At 38.3% G+C, this 15,159-nt stretch overlaps 1 protein-coding gene across 4 annotated transcripts in view; it reads right to left on the bottom strand.

The window, feature by feature from the left end:
* Positions 1-14,820, bottom strand: part of LOC135482186 (golgin subfamily B member 1-like) — a 37,045-nt gene extending 22,225 nt beyond the window's left edge. For 2 of the 4 annotated variants that reach the window (XM_064762051.1, XM_064762052.1), the window contains exons 1-9: positions 14,781-14,820; positions 12,639-12,805; positions 9,576-9,717; positions 8,121-8,222; positions 6,624-6,902; positions 5,844-6,002; positions 3,993-5,129; positions 3,490-3,607; positions 330-481 (exon numbers count right to left, since the gene is read on the bottom strand). In XM_064762051.1, the coding sequence (XP_064618121.1) occupies positions 330-481; positions 3,490-3,607; positions 3,993-5,129; positions 5,844-6,002; positions 6,624-6,902; positions 8,121-8,222; positions 9,576-9,692 (2,064 nt within the window). In that variant the 5' untranslated portion in view covers positions 9,693-9,717; positions 12,639-12,805; positions 14,781-14,820. The remainder of the gene's footprint in view (positions 1-329; positions 482-3,489; positions 3,608-3,992; positions 5,130-5,843; positions 6,003-6,623; positions 6,903-8,120; positions 8,223-9,575; positions 9,718-12,638; positions 12,806-14,780) is intronic. The other 2 variants (XM_064762053.1, XM_064762054.1) reach the window with 2 other exon arrangements.
* Positions 14,821-15,159: the final 339 nt, after the last annotated feature.

Genomic DNA, 15,159 nt, shown 5'->3' with positions numbered 1-15,159 from the left:
ATCACAAAAATCAGTAATGGCGAATCACAAAAATCAGTAATGATTAATCACAAAAATCAGTAATGGTGAATCACAAAAATCAGTAATGGTGAATCACAAAAATCAGTAATGGTAAATCAGCAGTGGTAAATAAAAAACATTAGCAAAGGTGCATATGAACTTTACAGACATAATATCATAATCTTGCCACATCAAACAACATCCTTGTTTAATATGCAAGAACATGCTACTCACTGTATGACTACAATCAAATTTGTTGAGGATTTAATGTACTACAAGTAGAGTAAGAGCTGTAGACAAATTTACTCTGATCACACTTGTACACATACCTCATCCAGTTTCACCTGTTGGTCTGTGATCACCTGACTCATTTTATCCCGCTCTTCCTCAACCATTTTCAACTGTGACATCACTTCCTGTTTCTCCCCTCCAATCACAGCTTTTTCCTGCTCTAGCTCTCTCACCTGTTTTTCCAGCTCCCCTGAAGTCACAAGCACAAATTCACATTTGTCACTTACACTATTCGCCCTAAAAATTCACCAACAAAAAGAGCATTATAAAGAAAACCAATAAAGGTCATATAATATTACTTTTGGTGCTGATACAATCTCCCAGCAGGAAATCATTCTATCTTCCAAAAAAGCCTTAAAACACCTAAGATCAATAAAACTCTCCTCATCATCAAACAAGTGAGTATTTCAGTCATGGATGAAAGTTTAGGTGAAGTACAATACACAGTAAATACGAGGAGATACCACCTTACATGTACCTGTAGAAATATGCAGGTGTTGCACATCAGTATCTGCATTTCTTCATATACACATGCATATCTATGTTCAACTGTCCTCACATTGTTTAAGGCAACAATGATAAAACATTGAGTTACACGAACATTGACCAAAAAACCAGGCAGACCTACTCTACAAGTAGAAAATGTGAAATATAATGGATATTTTTGAGACAGGAATTCTCCCTACAGTTAACACTGCATGTACAAAATGACCAAAGGCAAAACACCACTGAACAAGCTGTAAATATTATAACAGATGATATCAACCATATCAAAGCGAGTGCTAGTATCTACTGACACGGCATCCTACATACATGTATATGTATTAATCCAGATAAAAGTTGTATGTAAACATCTGGAACTTTCTCACACATATACACCAGAGAAAAAAATATAATATATATATATTTCAACCAAATTATTCTATCTTTATGAATACTGCTATATGGCTTATTTTATTTTTATGTAAGCAATAAAAAATAAACAACAACATAACTTCACAAATGATGCTGTACTGCTGACGTCATTCCAGCAAAACTGCAACATCACATTACATTTATTATCATGTCACCTCAGGCCCCGGGATCTTGGACTGGAGTCAAAATTTCAAGATACTTCAAAATTGTTATGTAACAAGGTCAAAATGTTGCTTGACAACATAATTTCTGGGTATGTTATTGCACAATAAATATCAGCTAAAATAACAGAAAGGAACACACAAAATTTAATGATCAAAAATTTGACTTAAGTCTACAATCGTTTTGTAATCCAGGGACCAACCAAATTTCCAAAAATTACTCAAGTTTTTTTGTTCAGGGCTCTTCAGTCATACGTGAAAAATACAGTTTTACGAAGTAAATCATTCTGAACCATGCTAAAACATGTATGGATTTTCCTTCATACACAAAATACTTTTAAAAGTTTTGTCTAGTTTCTCTTGAATAAATATAAATTGTGTGTAAATATGGTGGTACATGTTACCAAATCACATATACTTATTTCACCCATTTCAACTAGCCATGCTGCCATAAATGATAATAGTTACTGAACATCTCAGTTTCAGTGTAGTTAATTACCATAATTACCATAATTCTTTTATCCTTTTGGAAATACATCAGCCAAATATTCAAGCAGTAATTTGTGATTTGTGATAACAGTAATGTTAGGACGAAAGCTGATTAATTTTAAAAAACTAAAAGTAAGTTTTCCAAAATCCAGAAAAGGCAGCTCAGATTTTTATTTGTATAAATATGTCCAAAAAACATCCAGCTGAGTTTGTGAAGTGAGCTATTCATAGAGTCAGGTTTGTTTCAAGTTTGCACGTTCATTAATTTCACACAGCTTTCATCATAATTCAATACATGAAGTCTCATGATAAAGACAGATTATTTGCATGGCAAGTGAATTTATTTACAGTGTTAAACTGTTTGCATAAAAACAAAATTTTAAGATAAACCATCAATATTTTCCAACGTAACGGATAACATTTTGTAACACTTGTACTCTTATCAAGCAGATGCATTGACAGTTTTCTTACTGCTATATTTGTTTCATCTATACACTTATACATATATTATTTTTGTACACACATTTAAGTCAGAAGAATGCATTTTAGACCGTAGCAATGACTTTAATGTTTACAGACAACATATATGTTTGTGAAAATAAATGTAGGTAAAATGGGAGATAAAAAAACCCATATGAAACAAAAATCCTGAGTAAAACCAAGGAACAAAGAACAATATAGAACCAAACTCTCACAAGGTTGTCATGCACATTGCTGCCAGGCTGGAAAATGGGGGTAAACAAATACTTCATTCAATCTCTTTCACATACATGTACATCTCTGTAACTGAGACCCACAAGGGAATACTTGGTTTTCATGCGTTCCATTCACATTTCAAGCAACGGAGGCTTAAAAAAAGCATGCTGAATAAAATTTTCTGCAGTGACTTCAAGGAATGGATAAAAATTGGGAACAGACATGAAATTAACACATGTAGGTGAAGAGGACGCTATACCTTTCTGAGGACAATATAATATGGTTGCTCTCCATGCTGATTACCCTGCTACTTACATGCATGGTAGGGTCACAAATTCACAAACTATGATAAACAGCCAAATGGTTACTTGGTTCAACATGACACATTCAACAAAACACTTTGTCTGGAAGAAATCAGTGCACAAAATAAAGCTTTGATAGTTTATATAACCCTTCTCCTTCACCCATGCAAATTTGCACTGTTTCACTTCATTTCATTTAAACTGTCAAGAGACAGTTTGATCAATACTGTAGCAAAGCAGATGCTAGAATTCAATTCACACAATGACTGTATCTTCCTTTACATGCCACATACGGTTAAACCAATGCCACAAGCACCGATACAAATGCTCCATAATTTCTGATGTCCTTCACTTGTGACAATATCCTTCAATGGTTAGATAACAGGTTAGATAATATGTTAGCAGCGGATAACAGCTATAAATATGTTAATAGGCTCAAACCACACCAACTCCAAAAGTTAGTTAACAGCGCAGTGATCTAATATTGGGACATATTAAACCAGAAGCCCCTGGGTGCCATTTTTCAAACTGCCCACCCCCTGCTGGCACCAATCAGTCTGCCTCACCCCTTTCACACCATAACTGAGTGACATAAACTTGGTCAGGTAATAAGCAAACAATGTGCACATGTTCACCTTGTACTAGTTTGGTGTCCTCAAAGTCGACCAGCCTCAGCTGAAGGTTACCTTTCTCGTCCTCTAGCTCTGCTACACGGTTCTCCAGACGTAATACTTTGTCAGCCAGGTCACTGTCCTGTGTCATAAGGAAAGGAATATTACTGGTAAAATTGCTGTTTAGAATATTTGTTTGTCTATTACATTCAAGATTACTACAAATATATGTAAGGTTATTCTTGGTAGCAATAAGCAGTTGAAAGTGGCCTTTTGTGTGGTCTTCCATGAAGTTTAAGACAGCTAGTGTTCAACCAACATGACATACATGTACACCAATCTCTTAATATTTCTTAACTGTACATAAAGTATACACATTACCGATCTTCTGTATAGCAATGTACAAAGAAACTCTCCAATTTCCACACAAAATTAAATCTGATATTTAATTAATTTACATACTAGCCAAAAAAACGCATTGCATAATTAAATACCATGGAAAAGGAAAAGGAAAAAGAAATTCATACTTTTCTCAGTTCCTCCAACTGTTTCTCCAGAGATTTGATCTTTGATGTCATCTGTGCTTTCATTTTAATGAATTTTGTGTCCCTGCTGCCAGCACCAGCTTCTGGCTTTTTCTCTGCCAAATCCTTCAACTGGGCATCTTTCTCTGAGAGCTGATTCTTCAGTTTCTCCATCTCATCTGCATAATCTGAAGAGGTCTGTTTGGAGGAACTCATTTTAAGCTGTGAAATCTCAGAATCTCTCTGTGCCAGTTCCTGTTGTAAAGCTATTATTTGCTTTTTGAGATGTTCAGTCTCTTGTGACATCACTGGCTGATCCAGGGAGGACGAGACAGCAGTTGTCTCCCCTGATTTCAGTTTCTCCATTTCTACATAAAGCTGCTGGAAACGTTGCTGTAAAGAGTTGTACTGGGAAGCTGCCTGAGTGTATGCAGCCTCATACTGAGACACCGAGGACTGCATGGTGGCTATCTGTAACTCTTTCTCACTTTTCTCATTTTCATGTTTCTCAGCAAGGTCTTTCAGTTTGCTCTGGAGCTTTTCTCGCTCCTGCTTCCAGTGAAATTCACTTTCCGCAAAGCTCTGCTGGACATGGGTGTTTTGCTCTGTTGTCAGTTGAAGCCTCTCCTTCAAGCTCTTAACCACGGTGTTCTGTTCTTCAATTTGCTTGTCCTTGACTGTCATTTCTTGTTGCAGCACCTCGATGACCTTGAGCTTTCCCTCCAACACCTCATTAGTATCCTTAATACGCTGTTCCATCATTTGTAACACATGGTCTTCCATATTTACCTCCCCTTTCGTCATAAGACGCTGGACATCCCGCTCATGACGTGTAATTATCTCCCTGAGGTCACTGTCTTTAGCAGCAATTTCTACCTCCCTTGAGTGTATCATCTCCTTTAACTGGGCAGATTCGGTTTCTCGCTCTTGAAGCATTTCTTCGAAATATTTCTGAGTTTCCGAAATCTTAGTGTTGAACCTCTCTTCTTCGTTTTTCAGGTCTTGCTCTAGCTTGTTGACCTGTTCTGTAAGGAGGCTTGTTTTCTCCTCACTAGTCTCCACTTTAGATGTCAGTTTGGCAATGAGTGCCGCTTGGTCCTGAACAGTTTGGTCCTTCTCCTTTATGGTACTCTGCAGCACCTGAAGAAAGACCAACAAAACATTACTACAAGAGACTTCACTTCACATGCATCGATCTGCATCTCTATTGCTTGTCTTTGTAATATGGCTATTTTGAATGGCGAACAAAGAAAGGTTTATAATATGTGACCTGCTACAGAGTGGTATAAATTAACAAGGCATTCAGAGAATACCAGTAGCTCGCTTCATTGTTCATTCATATGATACATTCATATATTGACCTCTAAACCCGCCCCACCTCCCCCCCCCCCCAAAAAGTAGAGTGATTGACCCTGTCATTCACAGATATTATCCTCTAATTATATAGTGCTAAGAAATCATTGCCATCAACTGAATGAGAAGCACCAAAATCATTATAATGTCACAACTAGGACTATAAAAGAAGTCCTTGTTCTTTGATATGCAAATCGATACAGATGATTGGCTATCTGTGTAATATGGGTTGCCACTAAAACCCTATGACTGGCCACAACTTTAACCAAACTGGACACCAACACCACCAACAGCATCGGATACCCCTGTCACAATATCTCTCCTTACTTTGTAAGGCAAGCTAAAAATGAAAATTGTGATGGTCATAGCTCAGGTAAACAAGTGATAACACTCACTGTTTGACACCTGACAAGTTACATTTATAATACTAAGAATACCTCAATGAAACTTTAATGGACAAACATCAAATATTCCAGTTAATCAAGTTTCTGCTGGACTGACCTCAATGACCTGGTCCCGACCTCTGATGACCTCATTCTTCTCACTCACAAACTCCTGAAGATCCATTACCTTCTTGTCTTGCTCCAGGATCTTGTTGTTTAACTCTAAGATCCGTGTGTCCTTGTACACCATCTGAGCATACATCTGCTGGGCTGTGTTCTGTAATATGACATCATATCGCTGACTGATTGATTTATTGATTGCTGTAAAATACTCAACAATTTTACGATGCAGTCAGAGTTATGGGTGGATGAAACTAGAGTGCTTGGGATAAAATGTGTAACATGCAGGCTTGCAAGCCATGTTGATGCAAGACAAGTGGTATTCAACAAATGTACGAGTGAGAAAATTGCCATATGAACACCATCAACCATTTACTGTCACCAAAGACTGCTTCAAACAGAGTCTTCCAACCATAACGTTGGCCAACCTCATATAAATTAAATATTTATAATTTTCTACAAATTGCCTGTCTAAGGCTGGGGTTGAACCCGCACCTCCTGTCATTTCAGGTCAGGAGTTGTACTCACTGTCCTACATGAACATTCCGCTGATCGATATACAGCCATTCCAATAAAATCTAACTCAGCTGGGCATAAAGCCCATAAAAAATGGGTTGGCCTACCGAATAAATAGAACCATATGAATATGGTGAATGTAAACAGCAGACAGCCATATTTACAAATTTATACTGTAACTGTGATGTACAAATCATAACAAATATAATTTTTCCTTTTACAGTTACACAGATTCCTACGCTGAGAATCAAGCATACACTACCTCTGCACAATCAGATGAACTCTGCGAACTTTGCATTTCTTCCAGAAGTTGAGCTCTATCTTCAAGCTGAGTGGTCAGCATTTTGATAGTTTCCTCTCGCTCAATGATCAGCTTGTCCTTCAGTCCCAGCTGTTGCTCCTTCTCGCTGATGACATCTGTCTTCTCCTGCAATGCACGGTCCTTCTCCTCCAGCTTCTTCTTCAGCAGCATGGTCTTAGCTCTACTACCTTTGTCCCCAGATGAGTCCTCGGATGTTGAGGCACCCCCCTCATCACTTGTCTATTAGAAAACAACAGCAACAGTATATAACAGCATGTATATCTCATATTGTAAACTACTAAAATATGTTATTTATTTATTTATTTCATTAGGGTTTTAAAAGCTTACTCAAGAATCCTAACACATTTTTAATGCTTTGTATCCAGTTACATGTTTTGTCACTCTGAAATATTTCTGGCTATATTAGCCATCTCAAACTGAATCTCAGTAAAGATAATACAGGGTCAGGGAGAAAGGAAGCTATACATGTGTGAATTTTAAAAACGATAAATCTGCTTAGTTCAAAAGTAACTTTCGTCTAAATTATACAAAGAAAAAGTCAGAATGTCAGTTCTCTAATAATAAGCAGCTGAAGCTCATTTAGCAATGACAGAAGGTCACTGGTGGGTGTTCGTATCACCATCTGGTGTGATGGACCCTCCATCAAAGCTTCCTTCTTCCATGCTTTCAATGGTAATAATTTTGCTTAAATCACTATCATTTTCACTGGCCTAGATCAAAAAAAAAAAAAATTCCTAACCATCTATCCTATTTTTCTAATAGGGTCTGGTGAAACCTACCAAAGATTTCTGTATGGAGGTCCTCACTTAAGACCATTTCAGAGTATTCACATGAATCCTCTGATACACACACATTTAGCCCATCTCTGTTATGACAAACTTGTCAGTTACTAACAAATTTCAGCACAAGTATAACAGTCATATGAGTGACCTTTTACTGTCTCTAACAACAGGCCTGCAACAGAATAGCTGGATATACATATACTCAAACACAAAATTGTTGATGGTTCCCGTTTACTTCGCACAACAATTTTTAAAATTTCATTAACATGGTTTGAGCTCTTACTTTTAGAGCCCAGCATTAAAACTGTGGACATTTAACAGGCATGCAAATCATACACTATTGCGTTAATATATTCTGTGATAATCTCAACATCCTGGGCTATAAACTAAGCATAATAGTATACTTATGTCTAGAGTTTTTACTCAAAAAGCCCAATATTTACTACATGTACCCCATGATGGTGAATAATGTACCCATACTAATGCAAACTGCATGAATAATAACATCACATAAAGGTTAACACTGAAATAGGTAAATGCAAGGGGAATAAAACCTTATGTTTTTAACAATAATAATGAGCTTCTTCACACATACCTGTACAAACAAATCTTGTGTTACATTCTGTCATACCATTTGGTCATGCATTTCAATTACCTTTTTGGGTGAGTCAGCAAGTCCTTTTTTAGCCTCTTGAGTCATTTTCGCAACCTTTGCCTTAGCCTGTAGCTTCATTTTGGACAATTTGCTACTTGTCTCCTAAACAAGCAAAAGAACCATGCAAACAAATTCTGACAAGCCAGACAAGCAAACTACAACCAGGCAAACTGAGCATGAGGAGATGGACAGGCATTATTGCAAGCTTTCTTGGGAACAGTTATCTTTAGAATAGGACTAAGAATAGGATCTACATTTTCTTCACTGTGACTCCTGAGTAAAGCAGCATTTTTTTCCAGGTGAAAAACTAACACTGATAAATGTGTTAAACAAAAAAAAAAGCAGCTGTTTATCACTATTATAAAAGCGTCTCATACGTCAGTAAATTCCAAATAATTACCAGTTTCATGTACCACCCATTAAGTAAGTTTTAAGCCACATGTACCTTTGATAATTATTAAAATCCAAAATCAAAACATGATTAAAGCAAATTCAAAAAATTAAAATGTAGCACATGTCATAAACCAACATAAATGAGTAATGCACGAATTGTGTTGAGTTGGCATTTCTCTCTAATTACCAGGTGATGTCAGGAACCTTACAACATGACTTTGTCGTAACTCAAAATATCCAGAAAATAACAATGAGAGCCAAAACGAGCAAACTGCATGCCAGTGTTACAAAAGAGGAGAGAGAGAGAGAGAGTACCGTTGATGCCAACACTCAGAGGAAAAGAACACTCTTAAAAAGTATAGATCAGCTAAAAAAAACGTTTCTAAAATTAGCTAAAAACAAACGGAATTTGAATTCAATTTAATCATGAAACATATACAATATTTAATACAAGTTATTCTTAGAAAACTGCCAGCTAATGAATACTTATTTTTGTGTGTGTTTTTTTTTTCAGCAAACAATATCAGTTTCACTGGGGGAAACACACGACCATCCACAGGCTGCTGCCAGACCTTCCCACATACGGCCGGAGAGGAAGCCAGCATGGGCTGGACTTGAACTCACAGCGACTGCATTGGTGAGAGGCTCCTGGGTCATTACGCTGCACTAGTGCGCTAACAAAGTGACCCATGGAGGCCCCCTATAACATGAGAAACTGGTCACAGAATAAAGAGGTAATATTTTACGTTAGGTGAGGAAATGGGACATTTTTACATGCAAGATACCTGTTTTCTAAGAAGTCATATAATCAACATTATAAGTACAAAAGATGGGCAAAATGCTGCAGAGAACAGCGTGCAGTGCATGGTGCAAACTACATGGGACCTACTTCATTATTATTTGCTTTATCAATGCATGACATACACACAAGTACCTTGACCTCTTTGGACTACACAAAAGTTATTCCTTCAACACCACCACTGTGCATACCAACTTAACTACAATGTACACGTAGTTACAACAATCAAACGACTTGGCTGGGTTTGAATTCAGTTGCTATACCTTCAGCTCCACATCTTTTTTCTTCAGTGCCTCCTCACCCTCTCGGATCATGGACTTGAGCTGGTCTATCAGAGTCTGCTGCTGCTCTAGCTGCATCCGTAGGTCAGACTCAGCCATGATTACACCTGTCCTCTTCACAAACCTGGACATGAATAATAGCCGGTAACTTTTAATCATTTCAATTAAAAACACTGACAGGAGACGTTTACATCTTTCTATATCATTGGTGTGCACAGACCTCAATGACAAAGGGAGCTAAAAGCTACAGCCTATAGCTGAAGTTCTATAGCCCTTGTGACTGGTGAGGTGGTAGATTCAAACCCCGCTCTTAATGGCTAATTTGTTTGGCTGCAACTTAATGTCAGATACACAGCAAGGAGCAGTAGTATAGCATAATAATTATACAATTCCGTTAACAGATACACTAATTGTCTTGTTGCTGCTCACAACAAACGTCAAGTTAAAATTCGTAGTCATTTTATCTGGTATGTTATCCTGGAGCCTAAAAAGAGGATTTGAATTGAAATGAAAATACCTTACCTGCCCATATCCATTTCATTTGTTGCAAACCTTTACCGTAAATCACATGGAGTTTAGCCGACATTTGAAAAAGTGTATCCCATGATTCATTGTGTTTAGTTGTGATTTTTGGTAATTGGACACAACTGGAGGGCAGTGAGGGTCTGAGGAGTGTGTTCACAGGATTGTACATACCTGTGACAAAACCAGTAAACACGCTCAGGCTTCACTGAACCTACTGCTGTTAGCTCTAGTAGAATGACAACACAGTTAGTCTCAGAATGCACATCTCACATATGGTGTGCCGAGCAATGCCAAAACGCTTCATGTGAGCAATGAAATGTTGCTAGTACCATCTCTACATATTTTCCACCACAGTGAATGTTCCACATATGGTCTCCGAGAGTATGTCGTAACAAAACAGGCGGATTAAGGTCAGATGGAGGACTGATAACAAACAGGCCGACAGTGATAATCGTGCAGGTCACCGAACGACGAATATGTGTCTAGTCTAAAGTAAATAAATACCCATATGCGTTTTAGAAGCTAATTTACAAATACAAATAAATACAACACTTCACTGCTACGACTTATCACAGTTAGGTTCAGCTTTACAGGTCTGCCCTTGTTGGAGTAAGATAAATCCATTTTCACGCAGTTTGCTTGAATTAGAACTCGTGATCGCACTTTACCAATGTAGGCCTGGATGATCTATCAAAAGCATTCATTATATGGAAATTTGGGCGGAGAAGGTGCCAAACTATAACCTACTGAGTTGTATTGATATCATGGCTAATCCCAGCCTTTCGCACAGCTCTGGGTATAGTCTTTGCAGCTACAACATAGTTTAGGAGACTTGTCAATCACAAGAGAGACCTGATCCGACCATCTGATGTTTTGGCAATTGTGTTTAATTTTACTCACTGTAAATGGGTTACGTGTGTTGCGTAAACCACTGAAATACATCACTACATGGCTTTACTGAAATGGTTCAGTAGCAAAGTTCATAGCGGTCTCACAAAAGTTACTGCACATGCATTTCACTCAGCACGTGGCTGTATGAAATTAATGGACTTCCATCTGCCAGTCTACATTCAGCAGGAGATTTCACAATTGTGACTATTTCAATGGGCGGGTCAATGAAAATAAATGCATCTAACTGGCCATTGTTGAAATCGGTAAGCTGTCAGTTACCTGTAGACATTTATGTGCAACTGACTCCGAGTTCTCAGTCCAGTGCTTAGTAATCGGCTGTCACAACAATGAGCGAATCAGGTTAGAACAAGTTGTATATTTAGTCTCGGAAACTTTGCAGAAATGTGTTTACTGTGTTGAACTGAATGAACACGATCTGATATGGTGGGAAAATAGAATTTTTCTGAAATGGAAGGAGAATTTCGATTGTAACGAAATAACAAGTGCGCAAGATGTGGCGAAGTCAACTTTTGTTTTTTTACGAGAGCTGGACGATTGATACTTACCAATCAGACCTGTATCACTGAAATACCTCTTGTACGCAGATTTGCTAAATTTATTTACAGGGCTGTGAATGAACAACATCGGGCGATCTCCACATTACCTGAACAATTAAGCATTCACCAATTTAATTCAGGCCAGCAAGTGTAAACTGCAAATTTAGCCTGTCAACCTGAAAAGTCATACGTGAAGTAGCCTGTTTAGTGTGGACATTTTTGGAATATAGAAGATTGTTGCACTTGTTGCTTGACACTTTTATTTACTTTAATTTACTTGAATTGATTTTAATTCAGTTGATTAGCACTCTGGCGCAGCATAATGACCCAGGAGCCTATCACCAATGCGGTCGCTTTGAGTTCTCCGCCCGTATGTGGGAAGGTCTGCCTGCAACCTGCAGATGGTCGAGGGTTTCCCCCGGGCTCTGCCCGGTTTTTTTCCCACCATAATGCTGGCCTTCAAATAAGCGAAATATTCTTGAGTACGACGTAAACACCGATCAAGTAAATAAATAAATAAAAACAAAGGTGTGACTGATCAGGAAATCTTTAAGCCTCACTGTCAAATACCCTAGTTGACCACATACGGTGCTGATTAGCAACCTAAGCCTTCATGAAGTTTAACGGGGGGGGGGTGGGGGGGTGGGGGGGGTAATGTCTTATGTCATGCCGTCCCCAACTCAGACACTGCAGAAGTAACAGACAGGGGAAATTTCAAATCATTTTCTGAAAGTTATTTCACAGGTAAAAAAAAAATAATAATAATTTACGCGCAACAAAGAACATTTTAATGAGGGTCTAGCTGGACTAGTCGGTGTACAATCAACCTTCTCTCAGTCCATGCCTGGGGAGTTCACCCTTTGTGGCGAGGGCCAGCTGCCAGACCATCACTGGAGTTTACTGCACAGCTGGGGGCTGATCATTCTCCCCGTCATCTTCTCTGGCAAGTCAAATCCGCTAAACTTCACAACCAGAAATTTTCGGCTAAACTCTACGTGATTTACGGTAATTCTAAATAATGTCTCTTTATTTTCAGGGTATTGTGATGCTTCTAAGAAACTTACACACTCACCTGAACTTTTTGCAGAAATTTGATTTTTAAGTGGAAGAGCTATACATAGCTTCACAAATGGACACTCGGACCTAATATTTGTGAAGACATCTTCTGCATCACCTCTGCGCCCACTAATGCATTGTATGTCTAAGATGGTAAATCCTAGCTTCCATTCCACAGTGCACCTGAAACAGAACATAGTTATGTACTAACAGAAACCATAATCTTGCCTATAATGCTTTAGTGGATTGAGCATGTGAAAGAGGCCCCAAGGAACAGTATAAAACTTCGTAATAGAGACATTACACAAACCACACAGTATCACCAATACACATAGGTTTAGCCAGGGGAGGTGCCTCAGTGTCTTTGAGACACCCACATTCTGACAAAATTAACATAGGAGAGATAGGGAAAATAAATGAAAACTGGAAATGAGATGGCCTGATTTCAAATTCTGGCTAAATCTATATAAATGGAGACACCTTTGGTGCGCCATGCTGATGTTTATATCACATGGTAAAAGTAATGATCTCAATCTAGTGATGAATCTGCTTTTCACGGTGAACATCAGAAAAAGGTGACAATTTGTGCTGATTTTGTTTCTGAGTGTATGCACGGCGTCGTCTAGGAGCAGCTGAAAATTACATAAATCCAATAAATACACTATCACTGACAGTGATTCAAAAATTTCCTATGATATAACATTAGGGGGACCATATTTCTTGGTCCACGCTGCCTGTTACTAGGGAGGTCACATGGTCTCTAGCAGGCCATCTTGCAGAATCCATCTATCATATGAGGGCCTTTGAGGGATTCACATTTTACGGAGTTCCACTTGAGGAAGCTTGCATGTATACCAGAAACTGGGCTTAGATTACATGCTTGGACCATGTAGCCTCTTTTAAGCCAACATGCAGTAACCTTACATTGTGACCCCTGTGCTAATTTATATGTAATTTTATGGTGGAATCTCTAACAGTATCTTAATTTACTACTCTCAATCGTGAAACTAGATAACTTCCTGCATGGTGGTCACATTGACTGCTATAGCTTCAGCTGTACTGAGTGTCTCGCTGTCGACAGCCATTTTGAAGTGTCATGTGACCCACTGCTGTGTTTAAAATGCAACTTTTAGCATTGAAATTCTCAAGAAAACTATTATGTTTCGATTGCTGTCTGCAAGAATAACTTCAACCTTCTTAATTCAATCCAAAAAGACATAAAAAATGAATTTGTGTTTTTAGTGCAAGTAAATTTGGGTATCATCAGTGCAGACTTCATTGAAATCGGTCTCATCGAGTTGGACTTTGCAGATGTACCATGATTTACTTGAGAGGCGGCGATGGACGCAGTGTTACAATGAATGTCAGAATGTCAGATGGACTAATGCTTAGTGTGATCTAAATAAACTACTGACACGTATGGATATCGCCACAAAAGACAAGAAAACAAATAAGTCATAATCACTCCATTTGTCGAACACTCAAATACGCAAAGGCTGTGCACCTCCAGAATTCTAACCCCAAATTCTGGTATGTGGTGTGAGCGCTCCCACGGGGAACTCCTGAGAACATGAATCCCTCCTTTATAATTTCCAGTTATTATCAGCAGTATTTAGTTCTCAAAATATCATCCAATCTTGTTCATCTCCCTATACCTTACCATGCTATCTTTCAACACCTAGTATGCTTGCGACTGCCAGTGCAGCCTTTTGCCTGTATGTGGGTCGTCTCAAACTGAGGTACCGCTTAAGTTATCTAGCGTTGGACACTCGCAAAACAAATAAATCTACACTTGAAATATGTAGGGGAATTTAATAGGCCTACTTATTTGTGAGTTGAGCAACGTTGAGCTTAAACTTTAGCATTGAGCAATGTACACAAACAATTATAGTTTTGGGGAAATAAACGAGCCTTGGTTCAACAATACGTCCACATACGATCGTCTTCAAAAATGCCATGACAGATTGCCCTATCCTGGCAATGTTGTTGTTGCACGGAGGTTGTTGACATTGGTGGCAGATTGTCTCTTCCTACAAGCAATATTGATCAGCTTAGTTTGGATAATTTTGTCACCACATCTAAAGAGCACGGACTGTGTAGATTATTTCCATATGCCACACTTATGCGTCAACAGATTGTCAACGTGTACAAGTCTTACCTGCTATCGCCCTCGCCCAGCTTCTTGATGACAGAAATAGGTTATCACGTGACTAAACACAACAAAGTTGTCGCCCTTGGAGCATTGACAGTATTTGCATAATTTCCTTTATTTTTCCTTAATTTTGAAAGTTTGTGAAAATGATGTAATAACAAAGAGCGGTGAAATCATTATACGCACGTTGTGTCTGTCGATTTTAGTTGCGTAACCTGCTTACTATTCTCTGAACTTAGTGACAATCACCGTGTTACCACTGATCCCAGCTAGTACTGATTTAGTTGATTGTGCCTTATGAGGTATGATGTCACAGAATTTCACAAAATGCAATATTTGTCAACTGAAGGCTTTCGGAAACACACAAAATATCTACTTGTTGTGG

The sequence above is a fragment of the Liolophura sinensis genome, chromosome 1 (assembly GCF_032854445.1).
Source record: "Liolophura sinensis isolate JHLJ2023 chromosome 1, CUHK_Ljap_v2, whole genome shotgun sequence".
Taxonomy (NCBI): Eukaryota; Metazoa; Mollusca; class Polyplacophora; order Chitonida; family Chitonidae; genus Liolophura; species Liolophura sinensis.
The sequence above is the reverse complement of the archived record's forward strand: the minus strand, read 5'-3'. Positions and strand labels throughout refer to the sequence as shown.